General features: G+C 42.3%; 1 protein-coding gene across 1 annotated transcript; it reads right to left on the bottom strand.

Annotated features, from left to right (window-relative positions):
* Positions 1-17,968: 17,968 nt before the first annotated feature.
* Positions 17,969-18,870, bottom strand: LOC115961377. The gene is made up of 2 exons (XM_031080368.1): positions 18,380-18,870; positions 17,969-18,269 (listed from the first exon to the last, which is right to left on the bottom strand). Exons 1-2 carry the CDS (start codon positions 18,868-18,870, stop codon positions 17,969-17,971), a joined length of 792 nt encoding a protein of 263 aa, XP_030936228.1.
* Positions 18,871-23,016: the final 4,146 nt, after the last annotated feature.

Genomic DNA, 23,016 nt, shown 5'->3' with positions numbered 1-23,016 from the left:
TCTGCCCGGATTCCTATCGAGGGGCCTTATAGTAGGTAAAGCTCGGCAAAGAGCCCCTCAGTACATAAAAGAGGGCTCTTTAGTGCTAGCCCAAGACGGTTCAGGTAGACTCAGTCTTCCAAGGTAGAGTTGAACATATTCCCTTTAAAGATCCGGCCACTACTGAGCCTAACGACGAGATGGTTCAAAGGTGCAACATGAACCTCGGGTGCTTCTTCCCGGGTGCTCAACCTGCTAGGGGCCAATTAGCCCCACAACAGGCTTCTTAACAAATGCCTCCCTTTGAAACCCGCGCTCGCAGAAAGAGGTCAAGGATTTTAGATGTTCCACAGGGTCTAATGTTCCTCCCACTTAGCACACCCCTACTCCAGTCACTACTGTCACGGTGACTCCGCCAACCAGGGAAACTGCTTCAGAGACAAGACATACTGAGCAGCCGATGATCATTGGGTCCAACATGGCCTCCACTTTTGCATCCCCTTCCTCGAGATGGCACAACACCTTTATGTTGGGAAATATACCTCTCCCTAATGATTCTTGGTTCAAACTTGGAGGAGCAGGTTGGGGGGTCAAGTTGTAGATAGCCTTGGTCAAGTGCTGCTTTTGCTCGAGGACATGTAACATTACTCAGGTTGCCGAGTGTAGACACCTCATTTTGTACCCGATTAATAAACTTTAGTCTCTAGTCCCAATAATGAGCTTGACATGTCTAAAAAAGGTAATTGAAGTTATTTTGATAGTTTGGAAGCAATCACAACTCAAAACTGCTCAAATCACTTTGAAAACGATATTGAAAAATGACCTTTACTCACTGTTTTGGTTACAGCTATTGATACACATAATTTTTAAGGTTTGTCTAATTGGAAAGTAGACATCCTAGGCTTCAATTTGAATACAAATTTTGCCTAATTTGGACTTAAATTGAGTGAGTTATGACTATTTTAAATTGGGCCAACTGGGCAATCCTATTTTCTGGGTTTTAAAATTTCATTTTAAGAGTTCAAAACATAATGTTTTGATGTGGACCAGACCATGGACCCTTGAGAATGTCCAAAGATCATTAAAAAGTATAAAAACCCTAATTTTAACTTATAAATACTCATTTTATACCTCTAATTAAAACCCTAGCTAGAGAGAGCCATTTTTTAGCCTCCATCTTCTCTAAAACCCTAATTCTCTTTTCTAAAACACACACACAACACCTTTGCATGTTTTTTACAAATTAAAAACCTCTCTTTAGTTAGTTCTAAATTAGAAACTATTTTCCAATTTGATTTCTCAAAACCCTTTTCAAAACTAATTTTGTTTTTGAGTTGTGATTACCTATAAACTATTGAAATCTTATTTTACCTTGATATCTCATTGAATCTTGTTGTGTAGGCACTGAAGGGCTGGTTAAATATCAATCAAGTTTGTATTCCATAGCAAGGTGAGTCTCTTTTCATGGCTTTTCATTGATTTGGTTCTTTTATAATTCATGTTTTTGTTGTTCTTAGTTAATTTATATGTTATTCATGCTTAGAAATATGTTTTGTTTTGTTTGAATTTATTTTGTTTTGTCTCACCATATTTTGATTGGAAAGTTGATATGATTTGATATATTGATGAATATGTTTTGGTGTGTTAAGTGTTGCTTTCGTTTGTTGTTAGATCCAATGCATGTTAGGAATAGTTCTTGTTGTGCGTATCTTTGATATATTTGTTCTTAGTTTAGGTTGTGTATTTTTTATGTTTTAAAGCATGATAGGAACTATATATATATATATATATATAGTTCCTAGACCATTGCAAAAACTCGGTGGCAACTCCCCCTTGTGTCCACACTAGGATAAAGACATTGCCCTTAAACTAAAGTGACATACCATAGTAGTAAGTACCCCATCCCCCTGCTAATCCTGTGTGTCTGTTGTTTTTAGTTTCTCCTTTCTCCATTTTTTTTTTGCTTAAGTGTTAGTCCTCGGCTCATTTTTAACTTCTTTTTCTTTTTGTCATCGTTCCAGGCCACCCAAATGACCCACATCCTCGAAGGTAGGCTTAAGGTTGCTATGGAGGAAGCAAACAAGGAAAAAGCCTTAAAGTAGGTGTCTGAGTCCACCCTAAATGAGAAGGTCCTTGAACTAGCCACCATGGAGTAGAGGGCGGCGACTATCGACAAGACATGGGACTTGGCCAAGTAGAAGGCTGAAGTGCTACAGGGCAAATTGGGGGAGACCGAGACTAAGTTGGCCCAGGTTGAAAGTATAGTCTTGGCCTATGATAAGGAGCTCGCCGACCTGAAGGAGATGATAAAGAGATGCGAGCAGGCGATCTACAACATGAGCTTCAATAACGGCGAGAATTCGTGTGGTGCCATTGTCTTCAAGGCTTGGCCACTTGGGTATTTCGAAGGTTGGATGGCAGTTGTGAACACTCTGAACTTCCCTGAGTCTTCTTCATTCAAGGATCCCACCCAAATACCTTTGCCCAATGACCTGCCTATTCAAGCCCCAACTGAGGAGTAGTCTGACAAGGATGGAAATGAAGAAGGGGGAGATAGCCCCAGAATGAGGGAGTTGGCCGAGCAAATTGATTCTCATGTGGTGGTGATTAATGTGGACAACCCAACCTCCAATGTTGCTCACGAGGGCCTAAATGCTCCTAAGATTAACCTGGCGCTGACCACCCCAACTTCTGGAAAGGTTTCTTCCATCCCTCCTGTAGTTGCACAAGACCCTATCTTGTAAATGCGTTGAACCGATGATGCCCTAATGATGATGGCTCTTTTTTTCTTTTTCTTTTTTGAATTTGTTAGATTTTATTTTGCATATTGTATTTGTTTTATGGATTGTACAATACTTTGGTTATTGAGCTTTGAAATTGAAAATTCTATAAGTGTGTATGCTTAGTTAAACTCTTTTCATGTAACTTTAAGTTCAATTTTGAAAATTATCCCAAGTGTTTATGGTTGGTATACATTTTTATTACTGGGACCTTTAATCCAAGCGATGCATTTTAAAGGATTCTACACAATGCTGTAAAAATTTGTCAATAACAATTGTAGATGTTCGGTAAATGTTCACTACCCGATCAGAATATCTCTTAAAATATAATTTAGCAATTAGATTAATTAATCAGGGCTTCCACCTAGTAGGTGACTGGCTAGGCTTTTGTACTTAGAAAAAATCCCTTAAGGTTTCCACCTAGTCGATGACCAGGGTCAAATTAAGGCTAGGCTTTTGTCCTTAGAAAAAATCCCTTAAGGTTTCCACCTAGTTGATGATCGGGGTCAAACCGAGGCTAGGCTTTTGTCCTTGGTCCCTTCAAAGAAAAATCATGTAAAGTAACAAAATGAATAACTGCCATAATGCAGGGAAAAGCAATTAACTTTGTTCCACACTTTTTTTTTAAAAAATCATTTACAACACGTGACATCCATTATAACAATTATAACCTGTTGTAGTACTTCTTCAGATTGCTTACGTTCCAAGGTTGGGGGAGTGGTCTTTCTTCCACATCTTCCAAGTAATATGCTCCAGCCCCCGTTACTGTGGTAATTCGGTATGGGCACTCCCAGTTTGGAGCCAACTTTCTAGCACTTAAATCCTTCATACTTCCCATCGCCTTTCATAGTACTAGATCCCTTACGACAAACTCCCTTGGTCCCACACTCCAGTCATACTTCTTAGCCAATTTTTGTTGGTAATTTGCCAACCTGATCAAAGCCATCTCTTGTCGTTCTTCCAGAAGGTCTAAATCCTCAACCAGCTTGGTATCATTTTTCTCTAGGGTAAAGTCTGAGACCCTCATGCTACATAGCCCTATTTCCGTGGGGATCACTACCTCGACTCCATAAGTCATTGAAAAAAGCGATTTTCCCGTAGACATCCTGGGCGTTGTGCAATAAGCCCACATCACGTTTGGAAGCTCCTCGGCCCACCTACCTTTAGCTCTTTCCAGGCTCTTCTTAAGTCTAGTAACTATTGCTTTATTCTTTGCCTCTACTTGCCCATTGCTCTAAGGATACGCAGGGGTGGAGTATCGGTTCTTGATCCCTAGGTCACTATAGTACTTCCGGAAAGCCTTGCTGTTGAGCTGCAATCTGTTATCTGAAATCAGTGTTCTAGGGACCCCGAACCTAGTCACAATGTTCTTCTAAAAAGACTTCTTCACATCAACATCTTGGATATTTGCCAAGGTTTCAGCTTCAACCCATTTAGTAAAGTAATTCATCACAACAATGACAAATCTCCTCTTACCGATGGCCTAAGGAAAATGCCCACAATATCTAACCCCTATTGAACGAAAGGTCACAGGCAAGAGATCAGATTTAGGTTTCCCCCTGGTTGGTGGATATTCGGGCAAGAGATCAGATTCAGTAAAGTAATTCATCGCAACAATGACAAATCTCCTATTACTGGTGGCCCGAGAAAAATGGCCCACAATATCTAACCCCTATTAAGTGAAAGGTCGCGAGCAAGAGATCAGATTCAGGTTTCCCCTTGGTTGGTGGATATTTAGGGAATGCTTCTGACACAGATCACACCTCTTTACATACTCAGTAGCATCTCTTTGCATTTTCGACCACCAGAAACCTTGCGTCATTGCTCAGTGTGCTAGTGATCTTCCCCCAGTATGGCTCCCATAGATCCCTTCATGTAACTCGACTAAAAGGCAATCCACCCTTTTAGGATGAAGACATAATAGGTACGGTCCACCAAATGACCGTCAATACAATCTCTTGTCTCTACACAGCTAGAACCGAGTTAAAATTCTTTGTATTTTTTCTGCCTCCTTTGCTTTGCTCAGTAATACGCTGTCGGATAAAAACGCTATAATCGAGTCCATCCAACTCAGATCGGTCACCGAGACCACCGACACATTTAGTTGACGTTCTATACTCGGCTTCTCCAGCACCTCTGTTGAAATTTTTTGAGGAACACAATTATCCATGGACTAAGCCAAAGTGGCCGACAAGTCGGCGTGACTATTCTTTCCCCTTGAAATTTATGATACCTTTTCCTTCTGGAAACTGGCTAAAAATGTACCCACCATCTTCAAATACTCAGTCATTTGAGGATCCCTAGCCTCAAAACTTCCTTCCACTTGGCATACCACCAAGTGAGAATCTGAGAAAATCTCTACCACTTGTGCATCTAGCTCCTTAACTACCCTGAGCCCCGCTATAAGTGCCTCACACTCGGCTTCATTGTTGGAAGCCCTGAAACTTAACCTCAATAAATGCTCTAACCTTATACCCTTGGGTGACACAAGCACAATGTCCACTCCAACCCCTTGAGCATTGGATGCCCCATCCATGTACACTTGCCATGGCCTTAACAAAACTGAACAAACTCGAGCCACATTACTCACAGTCAGGGTAAATTCTACCACAAAATCCACCAACACTTGTCCTTTATTAAGCATTCCATGGCTTGTACCTCACATCATATGACCTAAGCCTTGTTCCCGATTTAACTATTCACCCTGTGAAATCAGATCACCTTAACAGTGACTGCAAGGGGTGTTCGGTCAACACATAGACCATGTGGGCTTGGAAATAGTGAGGCAACTTCCTTATCGTGTGGACTAGGTCTAAAGCCAACTTTTCCAATGGCAAGTACCGTGTTTCAGCATCCACCAGGATCTTACTAACATAATATACCGGCCACTGTGCCCTATCCCGAGTTTTTAACAACACGGCGCTTACCACATGATCGGAGACTACTAGGTACATATACAGGTCTTCCCTGGACTCAGTATAGGTCAAGATGGGTGGGCTCATCAGATAACGCTTCAAATCTTGGAATTCCTCCTCGCACTTCTCAGTCCATTGAAATCATTTCCACTTTATTAGCAATTGAAAGAATGGCCTACATCTATCTGCCAAGCTTGACACAAAACGATTCAACGCTGCAATCATCCCCAGAAGTCTGTGCACATCTTTTGGGTTGCTCGGTGGTACTAGCTATTGTATGGCCTGTATTTGATCAGGATTCACCTTAATTCCCAGATTAGAGATCATGTACCCTAATAATTTTTCAGCACTTACACTGAATGCGCATTTGTTGGCGTTAAGGCGAAGCTTGTGTCGCCTAAAGATCTCGAACGTTTTGGTCAAGTCTACCACATACTCTTCCTCCTTTCTGCTCTTTACCACCATATCATTGATATAAACCTCGACCATGCTCCCAATCTTATCTTGGCACATTCTTGTCACCATCTATTGATAGGTGGCTCCTGCATTCTTCTGCCCAAAGGGCATCACCATGTAGTGATAATTTCCTTTGGAGGTTATGAATGATGTTTTCTCTTGGTCCTTGAGGTCTAAGGCGATTTGATGATACCCCTGAAATGCATCTAGCTAGCTTATCCTCAGGTGCCCACAAATGGCATCAACTAGCTGGTCGATCTTCAGGACCGATAAAGGATCTTTAGGGTATGCCTAGTTTAGATCTATAAATTCAACACACTCTCCACTTCCTATTCTTTTTCTGAATTACGATTGTATTTGATAACCATTCAGGGAAGAACACCTTTCTAATAACCCCAACTTGTTTCAGCTTTTCTACCTCTTCCTTCACGGCCCCCATATTCTGCTTTGCATATCTTCTCGGCTTCTACTTTTTGGGCTAGAACAAGGGATCCATATTCAACTTATAAATGATGAAGTTAGGATCAACACTCTTCACCTCGTATGGACTTCACACAAATACATCCAAATTCTACACCAAGGCCAGAAACACGGCAACTTAATCCCCTAATGGTAGACACTTTCTGATCTGAAAATACTATCTTCATATGGAAAGATTCGAATCTGTAACATTTCTTCCACACTATTAGCCCTGATGTCCACTGCGAGCTTCATTAATTGCTATAATGATTCCAGCTCCACCTGCTCCTTTAGTTTGATCTCATGGTTAATCGTCACGGCCATACATTGTCATGCAACTTGTTGATCCCCCTTAACCACGGCAACCCCATCCTGGGTGGGGAAACTTAAGCTTTATATGGAGCATAGAAGGCACTGCCCCCATAACATGAATCCATGGCTAACCTAAGATGGCCGTATAGGGAGAAAAAGCATTAACCACTATGAAGTTTACTATCACTTTCTTCCCTTCAATCATAATGGAGAGAGAAATTTTCCCCTCGGGCACCACGAACCCCACCAAAGGCGTGTCATATTTAGTGAGGTTTTCCTGCTTCAACCCTAAGCCCTTGTAAAGGTCAGGGTACATTATCTCAACCCCACTCTTTGATCTATCAACACTCTTTTTACCCAAAAAAAAAAAAAAACCCAATCCTCGAGGTCACAACTAATGCGTCATCATGCAGTTGGGACGTCCCCTCCAGATCATCATCACCAAAAGCAATTGGCTTTGTATTCAGCCATAGTCTTTTCTCTGGTCGATCACTAACCTTTGTCCCTTGTTGCGAGGTAATATTGAGAACCCCCTTATGTCGGCTTGTCCTAGTGTTGATTGAGGTTGCATGGATAACTTCAACAATTCCCAAGGGCGAAAGGAGTGTATTCCCTCAGTTCCCTGTCATTTGCCCCATTACCCCGCCTCCCTGTCCGACCATGAATTCCTTCAAATACCCTGCTTTCACAAGCTACTCTAAATGATCTTTAAACACCCTACACTGTTTAGTGATGTGCCCCTTCTCTTGGTGATAGGTGCAGTACAAGCTTTGGCTCCTCCTAGATAGGTCCTAACCCATTTTACCTGGCCACCAAAAGTATAGCTCATTCTTTATCCACTTAAGAATCTTATGAACTGGTTCCTTAAACGCCACATTCACCCGTCCAGTTCGAACCTCGGGCTCTACTACACTGGATTCCCTCCTTGACCTCTACTGGAAGCCTTCGAGCCGCGGGTCCTTGTTAAACTGGGAGGTTACCGGTGCCTTCCCTTACTTTGTTGCAGGTCATCCTTCAACCTTTTATGTTCTTTGATCCTCCTTATGAGTTGATGCATGTTCTCAGGAGGTCGAATAGGCCAGGATTCCCTTAATTCCGACTCTTGAGAGAGCCCCAGCCTGAATGTACTCACTACAACCTACTCATTCCCCCATATTTTGTTGTAAAACTCCTAATACTGATTGGCATAAGATCGGAGTGTCTCCCCGTTGTCCATCTTCATAGACAACTACGTAACGATGGGCTGAAGGACCTGACTGTAGGTGATGAGCGGGGCCCTGAACGCCTGAATCAATTCTCCGAAGTTTTGTATGGATCCTTTCCTTAAACCTTTGAACCATCTCATCGCTATGGGCCCAAGGCTAGACGGGAATACTTTACAAATTAAACTGTCATTCCGGGAATACAAGGACATCATCTGAATATAATGGCTCACGTGTTCCACCGAGTCAGTTTTACCATCGTAGCAGGTAAAAGGTGGGCGATTGAAACGCCTCGGCATCTCAGTACACTCTATCTCATTAGAGAATGGTGATTGGCTGGCTCTCCGAAGTGCTCAGCTCATGGCATCCAGGGCTGCACTTGGGCGCCTGTGCCTAATCTTTGTTAGAATGTTACCTTATAGTTTCGTTGGACCTCTCTCTTGAAGGTTGTGAATCACTCCAATGAGATGATCTAGCCATGCTACCTCTTTCATAATTGGGATCACTAAACAACCCCTCACGGTCCCTTTTACGACGTCGGCCCTTGATCTCAATTTCCAACTTCTTAACCTGATTCTGTAGGTTTTCTATCTCATGGTCCTGCTCACTACAATACGAATACTTGGGGACGTTAGATACCGATCTTTCCCCCTACAAAGATCGCTCATTCGAATTAAATCTTGTCTCATGCCCATCTTGCATGCGGTCTCGTTCCTTTTTAGTTCTCTCTCTAGTCTCCTCTAGCCTTGAGACGAGGCCTTTGAATGATTGCCTCCAAGGCCTACTAATCCCTCTCTTGCATGTGGCTCCTCCATCCCAGCCAACAATAAGCTGACTCTGAATCTTTAGCTGAGTAGGCAATTCCCATTGACTGCACCAATTGTGCGAGCCTTGGACCCAACATGACTGGTTAGCCCTAAGGTCAAGCCTTCAATTTACTTGTATGAAGTGGGTAATGAGTTTCCTCCAATGGGAAGACCTCCTGAGGCCAATCAAGTGGCCCAAATGAAAGAGTTTTCAACCTAGTCCGTATCCCTCTACCCTTTCATGTATCCCTCGAGGAGGCCCAAGCTTGATAGTGAGCTTCTCCTCTTTTGTTGATCCTCATAGTTTTCTCTCGTGTGTCTCTCTTACCCTAATTTTTCCAATCCCCATTCTCACTCCTTCAACCCCTATTTATAGATTTCCCTTAGTGGGATTGTCATGATGATAGGCAAGCTTTTTAGGTGGGTAGGGCCCTTTTGGGATATATTCCTGACTAGATGAGACCTACTTTCAAGACAGATGTGACTATCTTGAAACTTGCACCAGCTGCCTATTGGTTCTCGACAAGAAATTTTCCCCAAGGCACTATCATTACCAAACAGTCATATCCCCGATATTTAGCTAATTTGTAGACCGGTGTGTCCTACTACCCGTTATTGGGCTCAAGGTTCTTGGGTATACTAAAATTGATGTGCTGGGCCTCTATATCATGCCCGTACAAATCTTTTGTGTATATATAACTTATGACTAAAGAAAATTTTCGTTATTTTTCTTTTACTCTCACACATGCTATTTATCTCCCACAAGTGGCAAGATTTTGCACTGATTTCTCTATTTTCTTCTCAACACACAACTCTCTCTCTTGATCATTCACTTATAACTCTCTTTCTTGATCATTCACTTGCTCCCTTTCTCTCTCAGAGTGACTGCTCTTTTCTCTCAGTGTTCTCCCTATAATCGCCCAAAAAAAAAAAAAAATCCCCACCTTCCTTATTTTCATCTCTTATTTATAGCTCAAGATTAGTGGAGGGGTTATGATTACTCTAAGTTATTAGTGGGCATAGAGATCCAATTCCATTTCCTTTAAATGGGTGTTTAGTTGGGAGTAGAAGTAGTGGCTTTGGAATTGGTTACCACCTCAAGAAGGACGTTCGGTAGCAATATTCCCCAGGCCAATACTGGGCAGTTGAGATATAGTATCCCCGAGCAATCATGTTCTCGACAAAGGTGTGTTGGCCGAGTAGGTCTCTAGCTATGAACCATGAAGTGTACAATCCAAGAATTCATGCCCAATGGGCCTTAGGTCAAGCATAGTGGCATGGATCTCAGGCCCATGGCCTCAGCAGGCCTAGGGCCCAACTTCAGACGAAAGGGTTAGAACCATGGACCACACTGTAGGGCTGAAGTTCGTGGCCCAAGTGGGCCTGGGGACCCTTGTGCCATACATTAGCCCCCCTTGATTTGTGCCCGGCCCCCGAGAACAAATCAAGGACATTAAGAGACAAAAACTATCCGAGAAGTTTAACGGGTAGATTCTGGACGGTTAAAGACTCATTAATGCGCCCTTAAAAGGTGCGTTCTATCTGACTATTTGGTTCAGCCTTCATCATTATCTGATGGTTCGTAAACCGAGGCGATGCGCATGGAAATTACAATGGGGATTCGTAGAGTTTCCCACCGCTCACTTATTAAGTGTTATTTATTCCTCCACTGGCTCCTATAAATAATTCCTCCTGAGTCTCTTCTTTACTTTTTACATTCTCCATTCCTCATACTCCCTCTCTACCGAGCATACTTCTTTCGTGCACTCATCCTCCAGCCCAGAACACCATTTCTTCCTAAAGCCGACAATAGGTTCTCTTTGCCTTTCCTTTCATTCTCTCTTCTTCTTTCAATTTTCCTTTAATCTTAGTTTAGGAATGGGTTATTCTCATCTCCTATCTTCAAAAGTGTCCTTGGCTAGCTTTAGAGCAGCCTACAATGTCCCTAGAGATGTTGATATCGCTTATTGTCACGAGGGCGATATTGACCTCCATATGCGTACTGGCCCAAACACTGTCTTTTTCCCTCTTATGGCTATTCTTGAGGGTGGGGTTAGGTTCCTCGTGGACCTTCTCATACCAGGCACCCTTAGATTTTACGGATTGTGTCCCGACCAACTCCCCCCCAATTTTTATCGAGTGGTGAGTTGTGTGAGTAAGTTAAACCAAATATTTGGTCTACAGTTAAACCACCATGATATTAACATCATGTATAGCTTGTGCGAAAACATTAGGTCCGATTACTGCTTAAAAACTAGGGATATGCGGGTACGGCTGATATCATGCTTTCCCGATTCTAACATAAATTCGGTGGGGGAATTTGTCCGAGTGAGTGGCAATTGGCTTGCCAATGAACTCCCTTGCCCGTTTTCGCCGCATGATGTTGGTCGGTACTGAGAACCTTCATTTTCTTTAAGTTTGAATCTTTTACTTAGTTGCTTACATATAAACTAACCAATCTTTTTGTTGATTTTTTGCAGAAGGAAAAAGGTTCCAACCAGATCTCTAAGTTGTACATGTGAGAGATCTTAAATTCATACTTAGGTCAGAAATTTTTGTGCACACGGACAGACAACTCCGAGTGTCCCATTTGATACTTGGTGTTGACCCGGTGTATTCTACCTGGCAATCATTCAACCAGGCATTGCTAGTGGACAACCCGCTTCTCTCGTATATATAGACATTCGGCACGCAAACTTCCTCCCACTTTCATTGACCACTGGTGAAGCTCAGGATCTCAGCCCCCATTACACTACCATGGAGGACCTTGCCCTAGTGAGAGACAAGCCAACCGTGCGTGTGCCCCGAAGCCGTAAAGCCCACATACCCGTTGAAGGGCCCAACGCTTCAGCTCAGGCTACCGAGCTAGGAGCAATCGATCCGACCCACTCCTTAGAAGCAACAGCTGATTTGGGTGAAGAAATGGTAACTAGATGAGCCCTAATCGTTGACTAGTTCTTACCTAGCGCACGTCCGGCCTCTCAATCCCAACAACCTCTTATCAGAGACCAGACTCTACCTCCGGCCTTTGGCTATGTAAAAAAGAAGCAGCACGTTGCTGATCCATCTCTGCCTCCTCCTACAAAGACCCCTCCTCAGCCATCTGGTGGTATTGTAATCCAGGAACTAGCCGGTGCCTCCCAGCCACTTGCCTAGGTTAGGAGAAACGTCGCGTCCTCTTCCAGGCCTGAGGTAGGGTGGCAGTGCTCCTTCAAGTTTGGCGATGAGCCTTTGCCAGCTACTGCCAACGTGGGGACTTGGTCCCAGGGCCAAGGAGGGTGAGTCGCCCAGAGCCTAGTGCAGGGACTCCTTTTGCCTAAGGACGTCAACTATTTCTCGAAGGCTACCAAGAAGTCGCTGAGGAGATAGCTTCAGTGGAATACAATAGCAGTAACCCTTCTTCCCTTTATTTTTCATTTGTTTCGTTTGTATGCGTATTTCCTTCTCCCTTATGATATCTTATTATTGTTATGCAAGCTATGCAGTTGACTCATATCCTTGATGAAAGGATGAAGGAGCTGGCTGAAAAGGCGGAAAGGATGAAGGCTTTGAAGGATGTGGCGGAGGACAAGGCAAAGGAGAAAGGCAAGGCAGCTGATGTTGCCGAGAAGAAGGCTTAAGCTGTGGAAAAGGCTCAGGTGGTAGCCAAGAAGAAGTTGGCCGAGGTGGAGGCCAAGCTGGGGGGCATAGAGCTTAAGCTAGCAGAGGCGGAAAGCCTAAACTTGGCCCAAGCTGAAGAGATTGCACCTTAAGGCGGCCCTTGATGCCTCCGAGGAGTGGGGGTATTCACGAATGCTAAAAATTCTGTGGATCCATTGTCCACCAAGCTCGGAATCATGGCTTTGGTGAAGGGTGGCTGGCAGCTTTACAGGCTGTAGGGGTAGCAGAGGATTCCCTACTGAGGAATCCCGAGAAGATTCCCTACCCAGCTCCTGCTCCCCCTGTGCAAAGCCAAGTCGATGAGGCCGATGAAGAGGAGACCCTCAGCATGAGGGAGCTGGTTCACACCATTGACATTTGCGTGAACATGGTTGACCTTGAGGTTACCAGCAACCTTCATGCTGCTGTGGATGGACAAGGATGCTCACTGGCTGCCGACCAACCAACTAGGAATGCACCCATCGATGAAGTTATCCAACTTTCGCCCAACAATCCACCTGTTTAATCCTTATGTTTCAATTTACTTTTATTTTCTGCTTATGTTTAATTAAAGTTTTTTACTTTTACTTGCTCGGTTTACCTATAGTCGCCGGATTACGATGACTGAACAATAATTTACCTCTCATTTTCCTATGTCCTATTTTCCTATAGTCACCAAGCAGTGACAAATATTTGCTTGCTTTAATCATGTTTACAAATATTTGCTACGAAGTTATTCTTTCTGTCACGTTCTAACATTTTCTTCCTCTTCTATATATACATATTCCAAATGACCGGGTAGTTCGATCTCAATTTGCCTCTAAACGGTGATTGAAACTGCTTTCTTATTTATCTTCAAGAGAATAAGTCATATCCATGCACATATGATGACTGGGACTAGCCTGGAAAAGCCTGTCTAAATGTAGAAAGAATTGGCTCCTCGGTAATAAGAACTAAATTTGACATGTTTAGGTTTATCTAGGAAAATTTAGTGTAGGGCGATCATCCTCCCGGTGATTTGGATTAAATCCAAGAGACTGGCTTCAGTCCTTCGAAATAGTTCGACGTATCTCTGTGTGCTCGGTGACTAGAACTGGGCTGGGAAGCTTGTTTCTATTCTTGGAATAACTCAATGTGAGGTTTTCCACCTGTCCTCTAATGAAGGTCGTCTCGGGAACAAGTTTCTGTCCTCGGAATAATTAGACATAAGGTTTTCACCTACCCGGTGATGAAAATCGACTTGGGGACAGGTTTCTGTCCTTAGGATATTTAAGTGCAAGGTTTCCACCTGCTCAGTGATGAAAATTGAACCGAGGACATGTTTCTATCCTTAGAATAATTTGCCTTGGCCCTCTTTGTGTATATTGACCGGGACTAAGGAGTTAGCAATGATGGAATTATTAGTACAAATACACCTGCATGGATAAACATCACTTTTGTATTAATTAACAATACATAACATTACACTCAACATGTACCCCGTATACTGATAATTAGTGGTAGAATTTCTTCAGATTGTGGGCATTCCATAGCCGGGGAAGAGGTCTCTCATCCAAATCCTCCAAATAATACACCCCTACATCTGCAATGATGGTAACTCTATATGATCCCTCCCAAGTTGGTGCTAACTTCCCTGTGTTGACGTCCCATGTATTCCCCACTACCTTCCGAAGTAACAGATCTCCCGCTCCAAACTCCCTCTTCCTCACGTCCCTATTGTATCTTCGGGCAAGTTTTTACTGATTTTCTACCAACCGTATAGTCGCTAATTCCTGGCCTTCTTCCAACAAGCTCAACTGTCTTAACATCAACTTAGAATTCTCAGTGGGGATGAATTCTAAAACCCGAGCACTGCACAAGTTCACTTCTGCCGGTATGATTGCTTTCGCTCCATATGTTAGGGAGAACAGGGTTTCTCCCGTGGACCTTCTCGGGGTAGTTTGGTATGCCTATAAAACACTAGGCAACTCCTCTGCCCACCTACCCTTAGCACCTTTTAACCTCCTCTTCAACCCATTCACAATGGCCTTATTGGTGGCCTCGGCTTGGCCATTGCTCTGTGGATATGCCGAGGTGGAGTATTGATTTATGATGCCAAGGCTGCCATAAAACTCGTAAAAATTTTTGCTGTCAAACTACAACCCGTTATCTGACATTAGAGACTCCGGTACCCCGAATCTCGTTACTATATTTCTCCATACAAAATTCTTAACATCCACATCTCGGATGTTCGCCAACGCCTCTACTTCTGCCCATTTGGTGAAGTAATCCACAGCTACTAGGACAAACCTCCAGTTTCCTATTGCCCGAGGGAATGGACTAACGACATCTAGCCCCCACTGTGTAAAGGGCCAAGGGCTACTAATGGGATTCAAGTTCCCTGCCGATTGGTGGATCAGAGGGGTGTGCTTCTGACATTGCTCACACTTCCATGCATACTCATTAGCATCCTTTTGCATTCGCAGCCACCAAAATCCCTAGGCCGTTGCTCGATGAGTTAACGAACATCCCCCCACGCGACTGCCGCACACCCCGTCATGTAGTTCAGCTTGGAGTTCCTCGACCTTGTTGGGGTGCAAGCACTACAGGTAAGGCCCATCAAAAGATCTTCAATATAGCTTATAATCGACAAAAAACCAATACCGAGTAGCTATCTGGCATACTTTTTCCGCTTCCTTCTCATCATCTGGCACTCGATCCTCGGCTAAGAAGCTAATGATCAGATCTATCCAACACGGCTCAACCGTTGCCACCAATGAGACACCTACTCTTGCACTGATACTTGGTTCTGTTATTAGCTCCACTTTTATTAATCGAGAAATTCCCTTGGTTGATGATGACGCCAATGCGGCCAAAGAGTCAGCGTGCCGGTTCTGCCCCCTTGCCACCTGAACCACTTTGACACTCAGAAAGCGGTCCATAGTTTGCTTCACCAACCATAAGTACTCTATCATTCGGGGATCCTTGGCCTCAAAGCTTCCCTGTACCTGATTGACTACCAGCCGAGAATCTAATAGACCTCTACCTCTTTAGCACCCAGGTCTAATACAACTCTCAACCCAACCAGTAAGGCCTTTTACTCGGCTTCATTGTTGGAGGCCCTAAAGCCTAACCTAAAGGAATGTTCCAATTTTATTCCTTCTGGGGTGATGATTATGATTCCAACCCCGACTCCTAATGTGTTGGATGCACCATTCACAAATACCTTCCATGGGATCACCTCTATAGGGCAGACCATCTCCTTCCCCCCTCTCGGAGAAAACTCTACCACAAAATCAGCAAGGACCTAACCCTTCACCGAGCTCCTTGGCCGATACCTAATGTCAAAGGAGCCCAGCCGAGTTCCCACTTAGCTATTCTTCCCGTGAAGTCAGATCTCTTCGAATGTAGGGGATACTCAGTTAACACGTAAACGATGTGAGCATGGAAGTAGTGGGGTAACTTCCGTGTAGCATGCACTAGCACTAACACTAACTTCTCTAAAGGAAAATACCTTGTTTCGGCACCATCCAGGGTCTTACTGACGTAGTATACTGGCTGTTGCACCCCTCGGCCCCTCAGAAGCATGACACTCACGACATGTTCTGACACCGAAAATACATGAATAAATATTCCCCGGTTTTTTAAGCTGTCAACATAGGCGCTCACACCAAATATTCTTTCAACTCCTAGAAAGCCCTTTCACACTTCTCACTCCACTGGAATCCCTTCCACTTCTTCAAAAGCTGGTAGAGGACGGCAACGGTTAGTGAATTTGGAAATAAATCGGTTAAGGGTAGCTAACATGCCAATCAGTACTTAGACCTCCTTTGGATTGCTTGGTGGTTTAAGGTATTTCACTGCTTCAATCTGATTAAGGTTGACTTCAATTCCTCGGTTAGTGATCAAATACCCTAGGAACTTGCCGGCCCCCACTCCATAGGCACATTTATTGACATTGAGGCGTAACTTGTGACGTTGAAGTACCTAGAACACCTCCTTAAGATCGTCAATATGTTGTATCTCCCGTTTGCTTTTTACCACCATATCATCAATGTAAACCTCAACCGTGCGCCCGATCTTATCCCTGAACATTCTCGTCATCATCCGTTAATAAGTGGCCCCAGCATTCTTCAACCGAAATGGCATCATGGTATAATGATAGTTAGCATCAGGTGAAATAAACTATGTCTTCTCCTAATCCTCTGCAGCCAAAGTGATCTAATGATAACCCTGAAAAGCATCCAGAAAACTCATCCTCGGGTGCCATAGGTGGCATCTACTAGCTGATCAATCTTTGGCATTGAAAACGGATCCTTCAGACATGCTCGGTTTAGGTTAGTGAAGTCAACACAAACCCTCCATTTTCCATTCTTCTTTTTTACCACCACGGTATTCGCAAGCCACTCCAGAAAAAAATGTTTCTTTTATAGCCCCGGCATCCTTCAGTTTCTTAACCTCTTGCCTGACAATGTCAACATGCTCTTTAGCCGATCTTCTCAGCTTCTGCTTCTTGGGAGGGTATAAGGGATCCACGTTGAGCTTGTGAACTATGAACCCAAGGTCCACCCTGGGCACCTCATATGGGCTCCAAGTGAACACGTCCACATTTTGTACAAGAAACAACAACATCTCTACCCTCTCCCTATCCTTCACACTCACTCCAATCAAAAAACACCTATCATCATCCGGCAATATTTTTACTTTTACCAGGTCCTTGGCACAGCTGGCCCCCGATTCCTCTTGGGATCCCTATAATTGCTATAAAGGATTCTTCTCGATTAACGCATTTTACTTTATTCCTCGGTCAACTGTGGCTACCAAGCACTGCCTGGCCACTTGCTAATTACCCCTTACCACAGCAATTCCCTGCTCGGTATGAAACTTGACCTTTACATGCAGGGTGGACGGTACAGCCCTCATTGCGTGAATCCACGACCTTCCCAAGATTGCTATGTATGGAGAGAAAGAAGTGACCACTATGAATGTTACCATCACCTCCTTACTTTTCCTATTCAAGAGAAGCAAGATCTGCCCTTCTAGGATCACCATGCGGCCATCAAACCCAATGAGGGGCGCGTCCTACTTGGTGAGATTTTCATTCTTCAGGCCAAGCCCTTTGAATAGGTCTGGATACATCACCTCGACACCGCTCCCCTGATCTATCAACACTCTCTTGACTATGAAACCATTTATTTAGGCTGTAACAACCAAGGATTATGTGGTTGAATCGTGCCCTTCAGATCGTTATCATTGAAGGCGATGGGCTCCCGAGTGTGCTTCAACTTCTTGTTGAAGGGTTGCTCATCCGTGCTGCTTTCCGCCGACACCACAGTCAGCACCCCCCTCTTTTCGGACACTTGAAAGCCTCTTGGGGACGCATGGATGACTTCTATTACTCTCAATGGGGGTGGGAGAGGATTCCCGCGGGGCCATGTGCCCTACCCAACTTCCTGATTCCTGGGGTCAACCACAAACTCTTTCAAATACCCCTCCTTCACCAACTGCTCTAGATGATCTTTTAACACTGTGCATTGTTCGGTGGTGTGCCCCTTATCCCTATAGTAAGTACAGTATAGATTCTGATTCCTCCTTGAAGGGTCACCCCCCATCTTGTTCGACCACCAAAAGTATGGCTCATTCTTGATTCGATCCACAATCCTGTGCACCGGCTCCTTGAAGGCTACATTCACTTCCCCCACTTGTGGCCCTAGCTCTTGAATCCTCAAATCTTTTCGAGGCCTAGACTATAAACTGGTATACCGAGGATGATTTATGACTAAGGCCTTGCCTTGCTCTGTAACTAGTCATCCTCTAACCGCTTGTATTCTTTAATACACCTCATCAACTACCTCATATCTTGGGGAGGCCTTTTTGTCAATGAGTCCCATAATTCAGAATCCTCGGGCAACTCCATCTGGAAAGTGCTCGCTGTAATTTTTTCATTACCTTTGCCAATCTCGTTGTACAACTCCCAGTACTGGCTAGCATAACTACGGAGGGTTTCCCCAGCCACCATTTTCATTGATAGTAATGCATCTACGGGCTGTGGAACTCGGCTGCAGGTCATGAACCGAACACCAAACTCTTGAATCAATTCAGGAAAACTATGAATCGAGCCTTTCCTTAACCCATTGAACCATCTCAAAGCAGTGGGACACATCAGTGCATTATTATGAGTGTGCAAAGACATCATTTGAATATAATGGCTTACATGCTCCATCGGGTCTGTCTTTCCATCGTAAGAATTAAACAGTGGCCGTGTAAATCTACTCGGCATAGGTGCCCTTTCAATGTCCCTTAAGAACGGTGATCTGGCAACTCGACGCAATGCGTAGCTCATAATGTCTATGGCCGCATTCCAAGGTCATCTCTCCTCCGGGGAAATCGAATCCCAGTCTACATATTCCTGTGAGCGATCCCGGTGCCAATGAGATTCGGATTGATGGGACCCTATTCCATGGTGATCCTTCACACTTGCCGACCTTTCTCCTCGGTCCTCGTGGTCCTTTCTCTAACGCCTACCTCTCGCTTGCAACTCCAAATCCCTCCCCAACCTACAAAGACATTCAAGTTCCTCATCCCATTGCCCAAGCTCTTCATCCCTTCTATTGAAGCGATTACGCCCCGAGGCACTGGACATTGTCTGGTAAGTTTGAAATGACCCTTCACCAAGGCTGGATCGCCCTTCCTCATCCTCCCTATCTTCATGTCTCTTCTACCTTTGTTCCCGCCAGGTGGATCCCCAAGAAGACCTCCCAAAGCCACTTTCAGCATAACTCCCTGATTGACCTCTAGACATTTTCCCATTCACTCCTTAGTAGAACCACAACTTCATAGGAGATCCCCACAGACGGCGCCAATTGTGGGTACCCAAAATATGGTTGTTGGGCTCAACCTCTAATTGGGCTCATAATCTATTTATATTGTGGGCTTTGGGTTTCCTACTATGGGTGATCCTTTACTCGGCAACCTAAATACACCCCTGTTTACTCAAACCCTTCCCTTTACCTCACAGAGTCACTTTCTTTCTCTCTCAGAGTGATTACTATTTTCACTCAGTGTTCTCCCCAGAATTGCCAAAAAAAACCCTACCTTCCTCATTTTCATCTCTTATTTATAGCTCAAGATTAGTGGAGGGGTTGTGCTCACTCTAAGTTATTAGTAGGCATGAAGGTCCAATTTCATTGCCTTTAAGTGGGTGTTTAGTTAGGAGTGGGAGTAGTGGCTTTGGAACAGGTTCCCACCTCAAGAAGGACTTTCGGCAGAGATATTTACCAAGGCAATACTGGGCAGCTGAGATATAGTATCCCAGAGCAATCATATTCCCGGCTAAGGTGTGTTGACCAGGCAAGTCTCTGGCTATGAACCATGAAGTGTACAGTCCAAGATTGCATGCCCAATGGGTCTTGGGTCAAGCATAGTGGCATGGATCCCGAGCCTATGGTCTCAATAGGCCTAAGGCCTAGTTTTGGATGAAGGGATTGGAACCATAGGCTACACTGTAGGGCTGAAGTTCGTGGCCCAAGTGGGCCTGGGGACCCTTTTACCGTACAAATTCCCTTCAGCCTTTTTTTCTTCTTCAGCGTGAAGTCTCTGCAAGCAAATGGCAAGACTACTTTTGTGTTTTTCTGAGGTATCTAATCTATATATACAATAAAATCGAAACTTTTGACCAATATTTTACTTTTTTTAAAGTTACCACATTTTTACACATCAACATTATTAAAAAAATAATAATAATAAAAAATTAAAAAAAAACTATTTTTAACCCAAAAATTTCAGTTAAAAATAATAACTAAAACCCAAAAACACAACTTATAAACTAATGTCACAAATAGCTTCATGGTATATTATTAAAGGACCTCTCTCCAAGACTTTCCCTTGCATCCTAAAAAATTTTTAAAAAATAAAAAAAGAGATAACTTTGCTTAACGTCTCTATCTCTAACCATGAAAGAAACCTATCCTTGCCCTACTCCAATTGCTGAATATATATATATATATATACTACTCCAATTGCTCAAAGGCTTTTTTATTTTCTTTGTTAAAGGTTAATAATTTGCATCTATTATAATTTAGAAATATATATTTTTATTTTTCAAACAAATAAAATGATAAACTTTAGAGATAAACAGTAACTGTAATTTCTTTTTTGAACGAAAAAAGTCATAAATTTTAAGAATTCTCTTTTTGAATTCAAAATGAAATTTGTTATTTGATATTTATGACCTTATTTCTAAATAAAGTTATCCTTCATTAATAAGAGTGTTAGGTTCTAAAGTCTTAGGATTTTATGTATTTAGAACTCTAATTTGTATTGTTGGCAAACCATGATCAAAACAATGTGTTTAGAAGTATTTTAGTCTAGCTCAAAGTTATGCATTTATGTAAAGTTGGAATCGAGTTAAAGCAGGAAAGCATTGTGCCTTTCGGCCTGGCTCGATCGATCGAAGCTCGGGTAGAATGATTTTCTGCAGATTTTTCCAACTCAGCCCTAAGTGTTTTAAAACGTTTTTAGGGTTTCTTATTTGTCCTAAATATAAAAGGCAAACCCTAGCCACGTTTTAGTGTTGCTCATAATTGCGGTTTGTGTAAATCTCTTGTGAGATCTAGAGGAGCTTTCCTTTACAAAAACTTAGGGTTTTCAAGGAGAAGATTTATCTACACCTTGATGAAAGATTTATCTACACCTTGATGATCAATTCAGTTGTTGCCATTGAAGCTTAAATAAAACACAAGCGGGTGTGCTTGTATCTGGTAGTGAATCCAAGAAAGAAGGAGTCCGTGGATTCGAAACTTGCATGTGGTCGTGTCAGTAAGTTCTACTGGTTGGTAACAATAAGAAGTCGAGCGTGGGGGCTTGTAAGTCTTATTGTATGAACTTCAATTCTTTCAAGATAGTGGATTCAAGTTTACCTTGAGGATAGCTAAATTAAATCCTCCCCAAGTTTTTACCGGTTTGGTTTCCTGGGTAATCATATCTTGTGTTATTTATTTTCCACTGCTTTGCATGATTTGATCTTTGATATTGTGATAACCTAGACTTGTTTAATTGGACTAAGTAACAACTTGGCTAATTACCTAAGTTAATTCAATTGTTTTAAGGGGTCTAAAAACTATCAAAAAGTATTTTTGAACCATATAAAAATCCAATTGAAAGAAGGGAATCCTCTTATACATAGTATAAATATGTGTGTGTGTATATACACACACACATACTTTCCCTTGTATCCTAAAAATAAATAAATAAATAAAAGAAGAGATAACTTTGCTTAACATCTCTATCTCCAACCATGAAAGAAACCCATCTTGAGTCGTGACCCAATAGCAGAATGATCTTTTCATGCCTTTTAGTTTCCGACGATCAACTAATGTTAATCAATGTTTACAGTACTCCCGTACGTAATCCCACAATACACATGCCACCATTTACCTTCACATGCGTGATAAATTCAAATCTTTTGTATTTCCCTTTATACTCCGATTTATGTTCCACCAATAAAAACATATCACATTGCTACTTATATAGGCTTATTCATTACACACTCAGGGTGTGTTTGGATATTGTTTATTTTGCTAAAACTAAAAAATTATTACTGAAATATTGTAGATAAAGATAAAAGTTAGTTGAAATAATACGGTGGGGTCCATAAATAGAATCAAAAAATGTAGTGAGACCTATGAATAGTAGCAAAAATAAGCTGAATAGTAAAATAATTTACATTTTTCATTCTAACCCAAACGCACCCTCAGTCCCACCAGTAGTATTGAATGTACCTACTAAGCATACTATTAGGTATGTCATTATTACATGAAGAATCATGTGCAACAAAATTACCAATAATACTGGTGAGGGAAAATGCTAGGAAGATAAAAAAATCCCACAACTTTTGTTACTCATTTTGTTGCACAAGATTTTTCATGTAAATATGTGACGAGTTATGACAAAAGTTATAGGACTTATTGTATCCTTAGCATTCTCTCTCTACTGGTGATACACAAATAATTATATAATTCGTTGTGTATCACTACCACACATACACATGCAATCAGTGACGACTCCAAAAATTTTATTCAGGGTGATCACTAAGAAATTTAAATTAAACAAAATTTCATAAAAATAAAATTTGAATATATTGACATAAAAATACAATCGCAAATACATAAAATTTTTAAAATTTCAATCTACAAGTTTTTCATATTTTGAAATTGTTGTATGCTAGTTTCATTATTAATGCTATCAACAATATTTTTTTTAACATACATAGTCAAGTAATCATTAAACTACTAATCTCCCTTTCAATTACCAACATCTTACCTAAATAAGTAACAATATAAACAAAATGCATCATCTTTTTTTATGATATGTTCCAACCTATATTTCGTATTCTTTAAACTAATTAGGATTAAATTTATGCAGTGCTCTACTAATTTCTTTTTTAGGGAAATCATGGCAAAGAGGTTGACAAGAACATCTTTGTAAATAT

Source organism: Quercus lobata, chromosome 9, assembly GCF_001633185.2.
Source record: "Quercus lobata isolate SW786 chromosome 9, ValleyOak3.0 Primary Assembly, whole genome shotgun sequence".
NCBI lineage: Eukaryota > Viridiplantae > Streptophyta > Magnoliopsida > Fagales > Fagaceae > Quercus > Quercus lobata.
The sequence above is the reverse complement of the archived record's forward strand: the minus strand, read 5'-3'. Positions and strand labels throughout refer to the sequence as shown.

Excerpts from the sequence above, each read along its gene's own strand:
- LOC115961377 (XM_031080368.1), bottom strand. The coding sequence starts at position 18,870 with ATGAGCTACGCATTGCGTCGAGTTGCCAGATCACCGTTCTTAAGGGAC. Across the intron at positions 18,270-18,379 it reads AGGCCTCCCCAAGATATGAG|GCCTCGAAAAGATTTGAGGA; the intron begins GTAGTTGATGAG and ends TTTATAGTCTAG.